This window comes from Miniopterus schreibersii (assembly GCF_964146895.1).
Source record: "Miniopterus schreibersii genome assembly, chromosome: 18".
In the NCBI taxonomy this organism is placed as follows: domain Eukaryota; kingdom Metazoa; phylum Chordata; class Mammalia; order Chiroptera; family Miniopteridae; genus Miniopterus; species Miniopterus schreibersii.
Genome location: NC_138121.1, coordinates 29,060,360 through 29,076,033, shown reverse-complemented (window position 1 = coordinate 29,076,033; position 15,674 = coordinate 29,060,360). Strand labels below are relative to the sequence as shown.

Sequence of the window (15,674 nt, the reverse complement as noted above, 5' to 3'; positions counted from 1 at the left end):
GCACTCAGGAGGGCTGCTCCATAAACCAGGGACCTGGCCCCACCCCTCACAGAACTGCCTGCTGCTCCAAAGACAGTAGCCCCAGTGGCTGTCCCCGACCTAGCATCTGCTCCGCTTTGGTGTCCATGGGCTCCATTACATTTTATAGTGGGGTTTTGCCCATGAGGGACATCCTGACACATGTGTGAACTCACTGTACTACTTGGCCTGATTTCTCCTCAAACACACTCACACTTTCTATCTATTCCATGAGTTTGGTGACAAGCTTGTGGGGAGGTCAGGTTATTTATAATTAGAAGGGATTGAGAGCCATTGTACTAGGAGGTTTATGGGAGGGAGGGAGGGAGGGAGGGAGGGAGGGAGGGAGGGAGGGGGGGAGGAACAAGCAAATGGATTAAAATCTGGATAGGGCACAGCAGTGTCTAAGGAGTCAGAACTCTGAGCTAGGCAGCCTGGTTGAGCTGTGGTCTCAGATGAACCCCTGACCTCCCTACCCCAGATGCCCATCTGGATCAGGACTTTGCCACACAGAGAAGGCAGCCAGGGAGGTGGAAGTATTTAGGGGCGGACTTTGAGGCAGAGGGGTCAGGACTCACATCTGCTAAAAGGAAGTCCGTAGGATCCGGAAGCCTAGAACAATCTTCTGTTGATGGACTGTCTCCCTGGATCCTCTTGGTCATAATTCAACAAGTATTTATTGAGCACCTACTGTGCGCTTCTGTCCTGGACTCTCGGTTTTGCATTTGGGCAAAGATGTGGAGGATGCAAGCAGACCTCCAGGTATCCGGGGAACAGTCAGGGCAAAGGCCTGAGGCAGGCGCAGCTAAGCACACGAAGGAGGAGTATGGAAGGTGAGGGCAGAGGCGCAGCCAGTCACAAAGGACCACGTGTGCTCTCAGGGCACTGGCTGAGGTGCAGGACAGCCACCTTTACCCGCCTTAGGAAACGAGCCTTCCAGGGCGCTTACCACTCTGGTTCCCAAGAAAGCCAAGCAGACGGGTTTACCTTGGCCAGAGTTTCAAGGTAGTGGCCTGCTGCCCACGGAGGCAGAAGCTGGGAATTCAGAGACTGGGGCGCGGTTCCTGGCTCTGCCCCACCCACCTACAGAGCCCTCCCCTCTCAGGGGATGGGGGAATGGGGGGTCCAGGCTTGTCAGTCTCACCTAGTTGTGGAGGCCGCGGAGAGGGTGGTCTTGGCCAGGTAACCTTGCGGGGGGTGGGGGGGGCGGACATGACACTTCCTTTCCTTTTGTTCATCTGCACTTTCCCTACAAGGAAGATGCAGTATTTGCAGGGTGTAACGGGAAAGTAATTGGGCAACTGTCGCACATCGGTTTCCTTTCATCCTCACACCATCAGAGTCGCTCCAATTGCCAGTGACTATGTGTGTTTAGTGCTCTCTCCTTACCCCTACTCACAGATGTGGAAACTGAGGCTGGGAGCGGTATGCCCAGGGCCCCCGCCAAGCCCCCTGTTCTGCAGGTTTACAGAGGAGGAAACGGGCACAATGTCCTTTCTCAGGTGCAGGGACCCCCACTGAGCCTGCCTGGGAGCCCTGGAAAAGGTTTCTGCTCATATACTCAGTACTTCTGAGGCCAGCCTTTTTGTTATGCTGGGAACTTGAAGGAGGCCAAAGCTTCAGGGTCCCTCCCCAGCCCCCACGGACCTCAGGAACCCCTGCCCGCAGGTCAACTCCTGGAAAGGGGTTTGGGGTGGAATTGTGTGCACCCCAGGACAGCCTGGCCCCAGGAACAGCGCCTGTTCAGTTTCTATGTGGGAGCTTGTTCCAAAACCCCACAAAAAGAGTAGCCTCTGGGGCCAGGCAGCCTGGCTTCAAGTCTTCCCCACCCTGTACCTCAGTCTCCTCATCTGCTCACCTCAAAGGCTTGCTGTGAGAACACGATGAGGTGGTTCATGGGGGGTGCTTAGATCAGGGCCCTAGCTTTGTTACATATCAGTACCTGTGCAAAGGGCCTGAGGCAGCAACAGCTGAAGTTACCTGTTATTACCTTTCACTACCTGGTGCCTGTGCAAAGAGCCTGCAACAGGTTACCTGTCATTACCTGCCACCTTCCTACATCCTATGGCTTTGTAAGGGTCAAGTGAGATAGCAGCAGAAATCAGTAGACTAAAAGATCAAAGTGGGAGCTTGTTTTGGCAGCAACGTGGATTCGAGGAGGGCAAAACCGGGAAAAGGAGCTTTGCTAATGCTAGCAGGTCCTCCTTCTGCAGAGGGTTCTAGAACCCCAGGGCTGGGAGCCCTGGTCTGTGGCCAGTTCTCAGCCAGGCAGTGTGGGCTGGGAACCACAGGCAGACACGGACAGTGATGGATGGGGTGGCTTGTTCCGGCACATTCCGTGTTCTTTCCCACCGACTTCGCCTGGCCTTGGAGAGTTGCTTCCTCTGTCGATGGATTAGTGACATTTAGCTGGGAACTGGATACCGCCGTCTGGGAAAGATGCAGGGTGTCCCACGGGCCCTGGGAGCGCTGGGGCTGGGAATGTTCTTTAGTGCCGGGAGCAGCGGGGCAAGGGGGCGGGGAGCTGTGACAGTGGTACTGGAGGAGGAAGCCCGGGCCCCAGGGGCTGGAGAGGACAGGGCACCTATGCCCACCCTCTCCCCTCTCTCACTAGGTTGTTGTGAATCGGCTCCTGCACACTCAGACCGATGTCAAGATGCCAGCCACACAGGGGCCAGCAGGCCCCCATCCCTGTGCATCCATGGTGGGAAAGACAACAAAGAAAAACCCCTGTAGGAGGTGGGGGACAGACAGGAGATGAGCAACTGAGCAAGAAAAGGCCCCTTGAGTAGCAGGCCTTGTGGGCAGGTGGGTGAGACACCAGGTCCACATCCAGCCCCCTTCTCAGCTGTGGGAGCTAGGCAGGTCCCCGAGCCTCTCTGGGCCTCAGTTTCCCCATCTTTAAGATGGAGAGGAGCAGCTTCTGCCTCTGAGGGTTGTGGGAAGGCTACACAAGGGGGCTGGCTAGTCGTGTTGCATAACAAATGTTCCTTTTCATGCACATTGGGGCTCCCTGGTGCTGGGGGTACCTCACCTCACAACTGCCTACCTCTGGGCCAGGACCACATGATAAGGGGCCACTGTTCTGTCTGTGACACTGGGGAGGGCCCCAGGAGGGCTGATGGGACCCCCAGTGTCAGGTGACAAGGCTCTGAGCTCCTGCAAGGTTGGGCCTTCATTTCGCTAAGGCAGGTTTCTGCACTTGCAAAGCTGGGCCTGAGTGGACATTTAGAAAGAAAGAACCAGGGTGCCCATGTCAGTCAGGGTCCTGGGGCTGTCACCAACACTGGCTTTGCCCCCTGGCTGCTGACAGTTCTGGGAGAGGAATGGGACACAGGTGGCTGAGTCTCATTTCTTCTTCCCGGGCGCTCTAAGATCTGAAGAGAGCCCCATGGACTTGGAAACATGGTCCTCGAGCTCACCTGCCCAGAGTTGGGGCACCTGGAACATCACCCACTGACTCAGAGCAACCGCTTCCCACCCCCAACCCCAACCCCCAGGCAGCTGCCCCTTCTAATGTCCAGGTTGGCCCACGTGGCATCCCGAGCAGCACTGGATCTGAGCCTGGCTGGTCTGGCCATTGAACTTTCTAATCTCCCCGGTGACTGTGGTGTGCAGGGAGCTGGAGGGGCTGTGGACACCCTGGGCTCAGGCCCTACTGTCTGCCAGGCTCTGAGACCCCAAGCAAGTCTCTTGCCATCTCTGAGCCTGTTTTCCCAGCTATAAAATGGGCGTGATAATGGGACCTGCCTCCTGCTGTGGAGGTACAGTGAGTCCAGCAGCTGGAATATGGAGCCCCTAATAAAAGCAGTGCTGGGGGTTGCTTCGTTTCTCCTGAGCTGAGGGGTGGGCGAGCTGATGTGTGTGGGGCACCTGGTGAGCTCTACATGAAGGCAGCTGTTATACATTAATCTTACAAGAAAAAAATTAACTTATAAGTTAAAAGACATATATCCAGCTGCCTGGGCCCCACTCCAGACCTGCTGAATCAGGGCGCCCTAAACAGGGGGCATGTTTGTGGAGACCCCCACTATTGAGTGGAGGGTCTGTGGGCACTGAGAACCCCAAGATGAGCCCAGAATTGAAGCTGGGGAAACAGAAGCCTGGTTGGGCACAGAGGGGGCAGTATAAGCTTGGGGGTTCAATCGCCAGGGCAGGCCTCACAGGCGGGTCACCTTGGGGAGCCAGCACATGGGCCCTGACAGTGCTTTCTGGGGAGGCTGTGAGGATTCAACGAGATATTGTGTGGATGTGCAGGGCATGGGCCCAGCTCCACCTGGGTCTGAGGACACCTGAAAGCGGACGCTGGAGGATGAAGGAACCAAGAATGGGGAGGGAAAGAGTGTCTCATGGGGCTGGCCCAGGTTTTCCAGGTGGTGGTCTGGACTTGCTGGAGCCCTGCCATCTGAGCCGGCTCATGCTGGCACCCTCGGCAGCATTGGTGGGAAGTGGGAACTGTACCTGCTCACTGGCACCCAGCATCCAACAGCAGGGCCCCTCCCCTGCACCCCTCCATCTCCTCATGCCCTGGCCAGCTCCTGCTCTCACTGGCTTATGGGCACAGGGTCCCCTCCTGGATGTCCCTACACTGGCTACCTTGGGCAGAGAGGTCATATGAGAGCCACCGGGGTTCTGAGCCTCCCAGTGGGTCTGGGGGGCCCAGGAGCAGCCTTGGCTCAGTATGAGGCCTTGAAGGGGGCGGGGCAGGAAGCCAGCACAGGGAAAACAGGGCTGTCCCTGTATGGTGGCTCCCTAGAGCCGCACCTGCGTTTGCCCTCAGGCCACACAAGTCTGGTAAGGCCTGATGAAGTCCTGTGTGCATGGAAGCTGCTGAAGGGATTTAGGCCAGAGAAAAATGTGCACACTCAAGACTCTCTCCAGCCGCCGTGCAGAGTCTTCAGTGGCTCCCACTGCCATGTAGTCAGTCTACACTTGCCAGCCTGGCCCCCGCTGACCTTCCTTCCCGATTTTCCTGCACAACTAGAGGCCCTGAACACTCTTGCCTCTGGCCTTTGCATTTTATGTTCCTTCACCACAAATGCTGTTCCTCACCATCTCCATACCACCTCTGCTCTTTCCTGAGGACCCTCGTTATTTTCTCCTTTCTGGGGTGGGGTCTGTGCTGACGGCAGCCTGGAGAGCAGGGATCCAGCTCTATAAACCTTTGCTGAATGCCACTGAGTGCTCACAGGTGCAGATCCTTCACCTGATCTCATCTAACCTCCCAGCTGCCCAGTGGAAGGTGCTCACCATTGCCCCCTTTATAGAGGAGTAGAGAGGCTCAGAGAGGTGAGGTGACTTGTCGTAGGTCACATGGCCAGGAGGAAATAGAGCCAGTACTCAAACAAGATTCAAGAAAGACTCGTGAGGTCTCATATGGTGCGCCTGTGGTCCTACCATGCTCAGACCCCGGGATCCACGATACAGGCAGGAGGTGGGACAACAGAGGTGTCCCACCCTGCAGTCTCAGTCAACCTGGGTTTGAATCCCAGACTTGATGCCTCTTCTAAAAGAAGGATTCCTGTTGGTGACAACCAGGGCTCTGAAACCCTGCAGACCCAGGTGACTGCAGGGATGCACCCATACCTGCTATGTGCCCTTGGGCAGATTACTGCACTTCTCTGTACCTGCAAAACTGGGTTTTAGTGAGAATTGGAGTGATAACTGTCCAGTGCTGAGAGCAGGACCTGCCTCCTCTCCTAAGTAAATGGGTGGCCTTGGGCCTGCCTGCCTTTCCTTTTCTGCCAAAGGTCTCTGGGCACCAGCGGAGCTCTGCCCACTCCATCCTCAAGTCCACCCAGCAGGCATCGTGGGATGAGTGTTTCCAGAGCCCACTTCTTAAGGGCTGTGGAGATAGTGCGACATGTCGAGTTGATCCCACCTGACCATTGAGGTTCTGGTTAAACAAGCACTGTGTGAGTAGTGTCAGTTCATTGAAGTGGCCCTGGCAGGTCCCCCACCCCTCCCCAGTGGGGTTTTCCTTTATCTGCTTCTCTGGTCTGTTCAGTGTCTGAGGTTCCCGCCAGGCTGAGCGTGGAAGGGCTTTGGAAAGTCAGAGCAGGCCCGGCGTCCCGTGTCCCAGGTTGGCATCCGAAACACCCTTCCAAACATGCCAGTGGGACCGCCTGCCCTGGGGTGGCCTGGTCAGATGAAGGGCTGGCCAGGACAGTCTGCACCCTTAGGAGTGGCCCAAGGCCCATGGTGGCCAGCCACACTTGCCTTCTTTGGTTGTCACCGGGGACTGGCCACCAGCCCTGCAGCCAGGCATGGTGTTGATGGGCCCCACAGCTGCGATGCACTTGTGCCCGGCCATCAGCCTCCTGACAGGCTGGCTGTAGGGAAGGGGGAGCAGGGTGCCTGGCGGGAGGGAGGCCAGCGACTGCAGCTGAGTGGACAGCAGGTGCTGCACGGCTGGGTGGCTGCTGATTCTGGCTGCTTCCCCTCCATGGGGCCCAGCATGGAGGGGGCTTCACTCTCACCCCACAGGGCTCTGGAGTGTGGAGGACTGTGAGAGCCCCTCCCCAGTGCTACGGATGGGTGGGCATCTCCTGTCTTTGAAGGGGGAGGTAGGGGGAGATGAAGGGAGGTTTGCACAGTATTGAGCATGAGATAATGGTAAATGCCATTTGTTAGCATTATTAATCACCATCCCCAGAGGCGGGCCACCCCTCACACACTCTGTGTCTGTGCGTCTGCCGTGATCATGGGGGGCCCCTGGGAGGGGAGAATGGGTGAGAGCAGAGGGGGAAAGGACTGTAGTCACATAGTGACTGTTAAGGGGTACGGAGCCTTGGCTGTGGTTCTGCCCCACCGTCCCCCTGGCTCTGGGTGAGACCCCATCAGCATTAGCAAGATGAGCTCAGGGCAGGGTGGGCTGTGCCTCTTTGTGTACCAGGTAGGAACGTCCATCACAGCCCTGAGCAGCTGGGCCCCCAAAAATCCCAGCCACTGCTCCCAGGTCTTTGTGGCTGACCGGGCCGCAGCTGGGCCTGTGTTAAGATGGAGAGGGAGGCCCAGTGTTCGCCCCCCTCTACCTGCAGAGAATACCCGGGCAGCTGCTGTCTCAGGGGAGGTGCTGCTGGTCAGATTCACTCGGAGGCCTTTTCCTCTGGGTCCTGCTTCGTGGGGCCAGGAGCTCAGGCCCCCACCCAGGCTTGGTCTTGCCATTTCCACTCTCTCCACACATCTGACCCCTAGCAGAGTATCAGACTACATAGGACTTGACACAGTTTCCAGGGCCACAACTCTTGGTCTACGGACCATACTTTGAGTGGCCAGGTCTAGAATGGCCTGAAATTGACCATTTCCCCAGCATGGCTGCTCCCAGGAATTGCCTGGGGCCAGGAGATGGATAAAAAGAGATTCTCACCACCCAGTGTCTCCTGGAAGACCTCTCCAGACCAGCCTGAATGGGATCCCAACCCACTGCAGCAGCCTCAACTGGGACCCTGATGGAAACACAGATTCTCAGGCCCACCCTACACCTGCTTAATCAGAAGTGGGCGTGGGGAGACTGCCATGTGTGTCTGAACAAGCCCTTCAGGAAGTGCTGGCGGAGGCTGCCTCAGTGGGTGCTGCCTGACTCTCTGGTCTGCAAGACCAGAGCTACCACCACCCTGCCCCCTGCCCCAGTGAGGATCCAGCCCAGTTCTGCCAGCCCAGGGCTCATATAGCTACACCCTCCGCCCTACCTGAAATGGGCTGACCCAAGCCCGCCCTCAGGTGGGTGGGATGTCAGCCACCTGTGAACACACCTGGGGCTTATCTGGGATTGGCCAGGCCCTGGGACTGGATCTGGCTTTGTGAGCAGAGACAGGAGCCACCTGGGTTCAGCTGGGTATTCCCCCACCTGGGTCCCCAGCAGCACAGTCCCAAACCCAGCTGCTGGGGGCGGGGCTTGGCCAGGCACTAGGTGGGGCTGGGGCGGTGCTGGCCCCCTCCCCTCTCAGCATGCTTCACTGGCTTTCTCTTTTTCATCCCTCCCCGCCCCCCACCACAGCAGTGGACAGGAAGGAGAAGAAGGCTGCAGCGATGCCTGACTCCCCCGCTGAGGTGAAGACGCAGCCCCGGTCCACACCCCCCAGCATGCCACCTCCTCCGCCCTCTGCGTCCCAGGGCACCACACGGCACTCCTCCTTCACGCCCCACACAAGTGAGTAACTCCAGGGCCGGGCAAAGCAGAGAGGTCTCTGGGGCCCCTGAAGTTGTCTGACGCGCCAAACCTCATTTCATGCTAATAGAGCCAGTGCTACAGTCCCTCCACCCTAAACCCTTAAACAGCCACTGTTGGGTCCTTGAGAGAGAGGATCTCATCATGGCTCAGAGGCCAAGCTTTGAGGATCAGATCCCAGCTCTTCCACTTTGTAGCTGTGTGCCCTTGGGCAAGCTGCTTAACCTCTCTGGGCCTGGCGTTCCTCATCTATAAAGCAGGGCTGGCCATAGTCCCTGCCTCACAGAGTTGCTGTGAAGACAAGTGAGTTAATTGAAGTTCCAGTGGCCAGCCTATCGCAAGCATTCCATCAAAGTTAGCTGTTATATTTGGAACTCAGCGAGGGTCAGGGACTTCCCCACAGTCAGACAGCAGGTTACTAGAGTGCAGGTGAATTCAGTCAGGCCTGCATCCTGCTGGAGAGCCCATCAGAGGCGGCTCTGGCCTTAGAGGAGCTGCACACTGGCTCAAATACCAGGGGCTCTGCAGCCAGGCCTCAGTGGGATGTGTGGATGGCTAGAAACTGGGGTCAGCAGGGTCTCAGCTGCCAGACCAGATCCTCAGGCAGTGTCTTGATGGACCTGGTTACATCTAGGTTGAGCCTCTTGGCACTCACAGCAGCTCTGAGTCCTCTGGAGCCCACCACCACTGCTGTATTCCTGTTCCTTAATCAGAGAAGTTGGGGACTCGGTGACTTTGGGTCCTGAATAGTTGGGAAGGAAACCCTCAGACTTGGGCAAGTGTGAGGGTTTGGTGTTCCCTGACCCCAAGGCCAGGGGCTTAGCAGTGTGTCCCAAGGGCTTCTGGTGGACAGTGGAGAGAATCCATGTGCCACCCCTACCCCTATGTTCAGAGACCAGAAGCCCCATACCTGAGGACCCTTCCCCAGGCTTTGAAACCCAAATGAAGCCTCTCTGGTTTGGCAGGAGCCTCAGACTCCTTAGCCTGTGGCTCCTGTGCCCCAGTGGGCTAAGAAGTAAGAGCTGCTGCCTCCAGCCGGAGCTCATAGCTCTTCCCAGAGCCTGGGGTGGACCACAGGACCCAGCCTGGATCTCTTTATCCCTAAACACAAAGGACGCTGGTTCTGCTACCCAAGACTGGCCCCAGCATCATCGTGACTCAGCCTCCCTCAGGAAAAAGGCATTGGCTGTTCAGCCTCCTGTTTGTAGGATGTTGGCTTAAGCCAGTCTCCTGATCTCTTGGAGCCTCAATTTGATAGATGAGGTGATACCACCTGCTGCCCTCTGTGGCAGCCTGAAAGCATGGGCATCCCAGCTCACAGTAGGAGCTTAGTGACCAAATACCCCTCCCTGCACCTTCACCTGGCACAGAAGGTTCCAGCTCCCCCTTTCTACCAGGTCTGAGCTAGGATCCCCATACATAAGAGAGACTGGAACAGGTCCCCAGCCATGCCTCTTGCCCCAGGACTGGGCCAGAGCAGCAGGGCTCTCATTCCATGGTCCTCAGCCCACAGGTCCTTGTCTGCCTTTATCAGCCACCCTAGAAAGGGCCAGGGGCTGGGCTTTCTCCCACACAACACTTGCATGGCCACTGGCTGCCTGGTCATCCCTCCCTCTCTTCCAGAAGAGTCAGTCCTCACCTCTAACTGAAATGTGGGCAGCATCTCCATCTACTCCACAATTGCCACCCCGTCAGGGCCCTGTAGGTAGAGAGGGGAGGTGTGTGCTGTGTTTAACTTCCCAGCCTGCCCCTCAGCCAAGGTGAAAGGGAATTACTCATGATAGGGCCTCAGCAGCTCCCAAGAAGAAAGGCCATGGGCCATCACCTAAAGTGACAATCCACTTCGTGTTCAGTTCCGAGCAGGAGAAACCAGCAGATACTTGATGGTCAGGCCAAGGCTCCAAACTGGGTCCCTGACCCTCATGGGTGCATGTGTTTCCCTCAGCCTACTTTTCTTCTTGGTCCAGGAGCCAGTGTTCCAGAAAGCAAAAGTCTAAGGACCACATGTTTCAGGTTGGGGACAGGGCAAAGGTCAGCTGGCACCACCCCTGTGTGCATTCGAGAGGCCTGAGAACAGATGTGCGTGTGGGCAGCAGGCCTGTGTGTGGCTCGGGGTCCTCCCCTTACACCCTTCCCATCCCCATGCGCCCCCACCTCTGTGGGCGCATGCTCCTGGATTCGAGGTCCCAGCTCTATTTAGAGCACAGAGGTCATAAGAGACAAGTAGTTCTTTCAGAGCCGACGCTTTAGTTTCATCTGGCTGCTGGGGCTGTCTATCTGGGTGTCAGGCCATCTCTAAGTGGCCTCAGATTTGTTCCCTACCGAAGAATTCCCTGAAAGCAGGGTGGTTAACCATGTTCGTGCACCTGGCTGGTGGCAGCCTGAATGGACAGAGCCTCTGTGCTCAGCTGTGGATTCCTGCCAAGAGCCTCCCCAGCTTCCCCGGGACGAGCCTGTGAGCCAAGCTGACCAGAGGCTGACCTTGAACCAGGGCTTGAGGGCTGTGGTTTTCTTGCTCAGTTACCACCCTGGGCACAAATTCATTTTGGAGCTGAAGCTGTGGTGTGGCCAGAGAGGTGGGCAAGGGCTAAGAGAACTCTGGGAAGGAATGTAAAGAGCTACTCTGCAGCTGGGAGGACCCTCAAAGGGCTAACACCCCATCCTGCCCTTGATTACCCCCTGTGATGGGGCTCACTCTCTGATTACAGCAGTACAGCCTGTCTCCTTGTGGCTTCCGCTCACTAACTCCAGCTCAAACAAATCAAATGTCCTTTCCTATTTGGTGCTTCCTCCTTTCATGGCAGTTTGGTCCTGGGCTTCGTTTTGGAACCGTCATTGAGTTGTCTATCAATGGAGACCCCACGCCCCGATTTACAAGTCCACTCATGCTCCAGGTTCCTTGAGGATGGTGTTGAGTGGGGTCACCAGGCACCTTCCAGGAAGAGAATTTTTAAGAACCAGGTGTCCCATCCATGCAGATGGAGATCCCAAAATTCTCGTAGGCCCCTGGAAAGTCCCACCAGAAACGTCCCTAAGAGATCCCACGATCAAGCCCCATCATTTTACAGAGAAAATTAAAACCTGAAGAAGGGAATGACTGGCCTAAGGTGGTGACAGTCCCAATCCCCAAAACTGCTGTCATGAAGCAGAGAGGGGAGGGGCCAATTGCAGACACCCAGCAGGGCAGAGCCACCTGCCCACGGCCCCTTTCCTCACAGAGTGTTTTTCTTATTTTGCTTACAGATCGAGAGGACGGGCCTGCGATGTCTCTGCCCCATGGCCGTTTTCATGGCTGCTTAAAATGGTCTATGGTCTGTCTTTGTAAGTAAAATAACAAAAACCACAGGCCTCCCGGGAGGTCCTCACCTGCACCCTCTGCCCTGGGAGGCCTTGACGATGACCCCACTTGCTTACACAGTTCACTATTGCATCTGCATGTTAGTGAGGTCTGAGAGAGAGGTCCAAGGGGCAGGCCCAGGAGAACAGAGCAGTCGGAGTCCTCAGACCCACAGTCATACCCTAGCCCTGCTCCTCACGAGCTGTGTGACGTTAGGCAGGTGGACACCCTCTCTGTGTTCCTTTTTTCCCAATCCACAGAATGGTGAATATGGCAGATCCCAGAGTTGTGAGAGGGTAGAATGTCAATGCAAGTCTGTAGCTCAGCATCTCAAGGGCAGACCCCAGTCTGGGTCGAATCCCAGCTCCTCTTCTTTCCAGTGGGGTGACCTTGGGCAAGTACCACCATCTGTGCCTCAGTTTCCCCACCTAGAAGTCATCAGATGCTGCTGGTGGAATCCACGTGAAGCCTGGCACACACTGGGTGCTCAGTGGACATTGGTCACAAGTGGACATTTCCATCAAAGTGCTCAGGCCACAGCCGATGTCCATAACAGGAAGTTTTCATGGAGCGATGCTCAGAGTATTTGTCAGCCAGTGTCAGGACAGGCACCCACTACAAGTCAGTTGGGCTGCACAGACCCAGGCGTGGCTGCCGAGTAGTTCCAGGCTCCAAGAGGAGGTGACATAATGGTTGTGCATTATTTATGTCCTGCGATGCATGGTCCTGGTTGCCATTATTCTGTGATGCCTGGCCTTGCTCTCATGTCCAGCCATCCACTGGGCTGCAGGGCTCTCAGGACTATGTGATTCCCAGTCCCAGAGCTGCCCCTGCAGCAGGGAGAGGGGCTGGCAGGGAGGCTGTTTGTTGGTTCATCATCCCAGCATGACCCCCGCCCAGGCCCAGGGCTGGGGAGCTGCGGGGGTGCTAGTGTGTGCCCCCAAACCTCAGCCGGGGACACGTGTGCGGTCTAACTTAGTAACACACCTGTTGTGGAATGAAAGCACTTGTGGCCGGGGGTTATTTTCGGCGTCTCTTTAGCAAGCTGCTGAGACTGCCCGGCAGCCCCAGGGAGGGAGCACGGGCCAGCGAGGGCAAGCAGGCCTCCGGGAGGACCCAGGCACCGAGGGCAGGCTGGTAAGGGAGCTGCAGGGAGGCCAGGCCCAGGCTGGGCCAGGGGCCGTGGGTGGGGACCCAGGCAGCATGGATAATCATACATCTTAGAAGCCTCTGGAAGGTCCAGACCCCAGGTGATAGCCCAACTCTGCCACATGGAATGAGCCCCCCACTGTGGAGAGGTCTCCTGTGGCAGTGGGCCATCTCCTGGCCTGGCTGGAGTGACCGCCAGTGGCTGTCATCAGTCTTGACCAGGGTGTATGTGTCAGGGTCTGCCGTGGGGTTGGCTGGAGCTCGCTGGTGAGACAGAAAATTAGCACAGCAGCGGGGTCTTCTGGTCTGTCCAAGGGTCCTCTGGAGGATGCCTCGGACAGGGCAAAGGACAGGGTCTCTTCCTGTCCTATGTCTGGAGTTCACTCTTCATGTGAGCACGGGAGGGACGGCCCGAGGAAGGCACACCTCTCCTGCAGGACTATTCCAGAGCCGGTATGTCACTTCTAGGACCTAGAAGGTGCTTCTACGACCATCCAGACCAGGGAGGCAGACAGGTTTCAACTTGCATGGTGTCTTCATCGCTGGGGAGGGAAAGCCATGCAGAGAAGGTCTCAGGCCCAGGAGCCGGGCATTGGGCTACCATTCCTGCACGCATCCGCCCACCTCTGCTTTTGTGTTGACCCTGGCCTTCAGTCAGCAGTTTCCAAACTTCTGCTAAGTGGGGGCCAGTTATTGATGAGTGATCGCCCACATGTAAAAGCAATCAAGGTCAAGCGTTTCCAGCTCCTTCTAGTGGTGGAAGGACAGCTTTGGTTCTATAAGCCACGGAAGCCTGGAGCAGAGAGGCCAGGCACCTGTGGAGTGGAGAAGCTACAACCTCTGGTTCGGGCCAAGGGCCATTTGCATGTGAAGAAACCGAGGCCAGGACCCAAGTCTCACCCACATCTAGGCTAGTGCAGGTGGTATGGGGCCTCAGGCAGGATGCCCATTCCCAGCTCCCGTGCCAGCAGTGCCCACAGGTGCACAGTGAGGAGCAGGCAGATGAGTGTACAAGGGGCTGAGTGTAAAACGTGAGTGAGCCGCCTGGAGCAGATGCCGGTGCGGCAGCCGAGGACACACGGTGTGAGTGGTCTCCAGGTTTAGCGGTTGAGCCTCAGGCCTCCCAGAGGCGTCCTGCTTCCTCACCCCACCCCCATCTCTACCCCTGACCCCTCTCCACTGTTACCAAGGGCCCTGGGGGCCTGCGACCTCTGACCTCTCTGGAGACCCTGTTGGTCACCACTAAGGTTTTTGAGACTAGGGGACTGAGATGCAGGTGGTTGGGCACAGAGGGCTCCCTAGCCTCCAGTGTGAAGTCTCTGCCACCCAAGGCTGAGGGAGGAGGTCCTGCCCTTGAACCATTTCTCAGCACGCACCCCTGGCCTCTGCCAGCCCTGGGATGCCCTGGACGATATCCCCGGGGCCTGGGTAACTAACAGAACTGCTCCTAGGGTTCATGGTAGGTCCCTTAGGGAGCTTGCTTGTCCTTCACTTATAGCCTGGAGCCCATGTGGACACACATCTGCCTGTGCAGCAGCACCAGACAGCAGCCAGCCCGGGGGCTCCGCCACCAGGACCCAGCTCCATTTATCCCAGGGTGTCTGGGTACCGCTGCCCCACCCAAGCCCCTCAGCACAGGCCCTGGGGCCCTTGTGTGGGCAACGGCACCTGTTTGGGAGTGGGCACCTCTCAGGGTTGTCATGGTGGAGGAGAGGTCACCAGCCTCTCAGGGTGGAGGAGTGGCCCCTCCTGAGGAGAGTAGAAGTGGGCCAGCAGACCCCAAATAGTGGAGAAGCCCCTCTGTCCATTCGCAATAAACACTGAGCAGCCTGGCTGGGAGGCAGCCATGCGCCTGGCATTCCGCCTGGGCTGTGGAGGGTCTCACCAAGCAGCTGTCACCCACTGAGAACCTGGGGCAAGGCTGCACCTTTCCAGGCCCCAGTTTGCACGTCTGTAAAGGGTGTCGGTGCTCCCATGGCACCCCTGTGACTCTAGTCAGGGACTCCAGCTCTGTGCTGTGCTCCTCACACCCCATCTCCCCCCACAGTAATGAACGGCAGCAGCCACTCGCCGACGGCCATCAACGGCACCCCATCCACGCCCAATGGCTTCAGCAATGGCCCGGCCACCTCGTCCACAGCCTCGCTGTCCACGCAACACCTGCCCCCAGCCTGCGGGGCGCGGCAGCTCAGCAAACTCAAGCGCTTCCTCACCACCCTGCAGCAGTTCGGCAGCGACATTTCCCCAGAGATCGGGGAGCGCGTCCGCACGCTGGTGCTGGGGCTTGTGGTGAGTCCGGGCAGCATGGCTGCAGGGGACATGTGTTTGCTGAGGGGGAAGGGGTGACACTGCGCCGTGCCCAGCCCTTGGGCCTCCTGACCTCCCCGGGCTGGGTGGACGGGGCTTGGGCTAATACGTGGTGGTTTTCTCCCCTCAGAACTCTACACTGACCATTGAGGAGTTTCATTCCAAGCTCCAGGAGGCCACCAACTTTCCACTGCGCCCATTTGTCATCCCTTTCCTGAAGGTAACAGCAAACCCTGCTCCCTCGTGCCAAGGCCTCCCCCAGGAGCCCCAGGTTCATTCCCTGTCACGTTTGACCAGGCATTAAGCTCTGCCCATCCAGTACCCCAGGGGAACAGCTCTGACCAGTTGCCAGACCGGATTAGTCAGCCACCAAACCCAGTGCTCTAAGACAGAGCTCCCCAATCAGTCTTGTTATTATTGGCCAAAGGCACTTGTCTCCTGGACAGCTATTTTTTGAGCACCTACTATGTTCCAGGTACTGTGTGAAGCTTAGGGATATCGCTGTGAGCAAAGCTGACATAGTCCCTTCTAGAGCCAATGGCCTGGTGGGAGGGGAGACAGCCAACCAGCAATAGCTATAAATTCTGTGATGAGTGACACAAGGAGGGGGCAAAGGATGAGGGCTGTGGAAGGGAGGGAGGGATCCTAGTGGATAGCAGGGCACAGAGCCTTCCAAGCATGTGCAGAGGCCCT

At 57.3% G+C, this 15,674-nt stretch overlaps 1 protein-coding gene across 4 annotated transcripts in view; it reads left to right on the top strand.

Annotated features, from left to right (window-relative positions):
* Positions 1–15,674, top strand: part of CBFA2T3 (CBFA2/RUNX1 partner transcriptional co-repressor 3) — a 57,591-nt gene that overhangs the window by 26,431 nt on the left and 15,486 nt on the right. The window contains exons 2-5 of one of the 4 annotated variants that reach the window (XM_081119267.1): positions 8,018–8,170; positions 11,432–11,509; positions 14,722–14,963; positions 15,112–15,201. In XM_081119267.1, coding sequence (XP_080975393.1) covers positions 8,050–8,170; positions 11,432–11,509; positions 14,722–14,963; positions 15,112–15,201 — 531 coding nt within the window. In that variant the 5' untranslated portion in view covers positions 8,018–8,049. Of the gene's footprint in view, positions 1–8,017; positions 8,171–11,431; positions 11,510–12,510; positions 12,663–14,721; positions 14,964–15,111; positions 15,202–15,674 lie in introns of those variants that run through there. The other 3 variants (XM_081119265.1, XM_081119268.1, XM_081119266.1) reach the window with 3 other exon arrangements.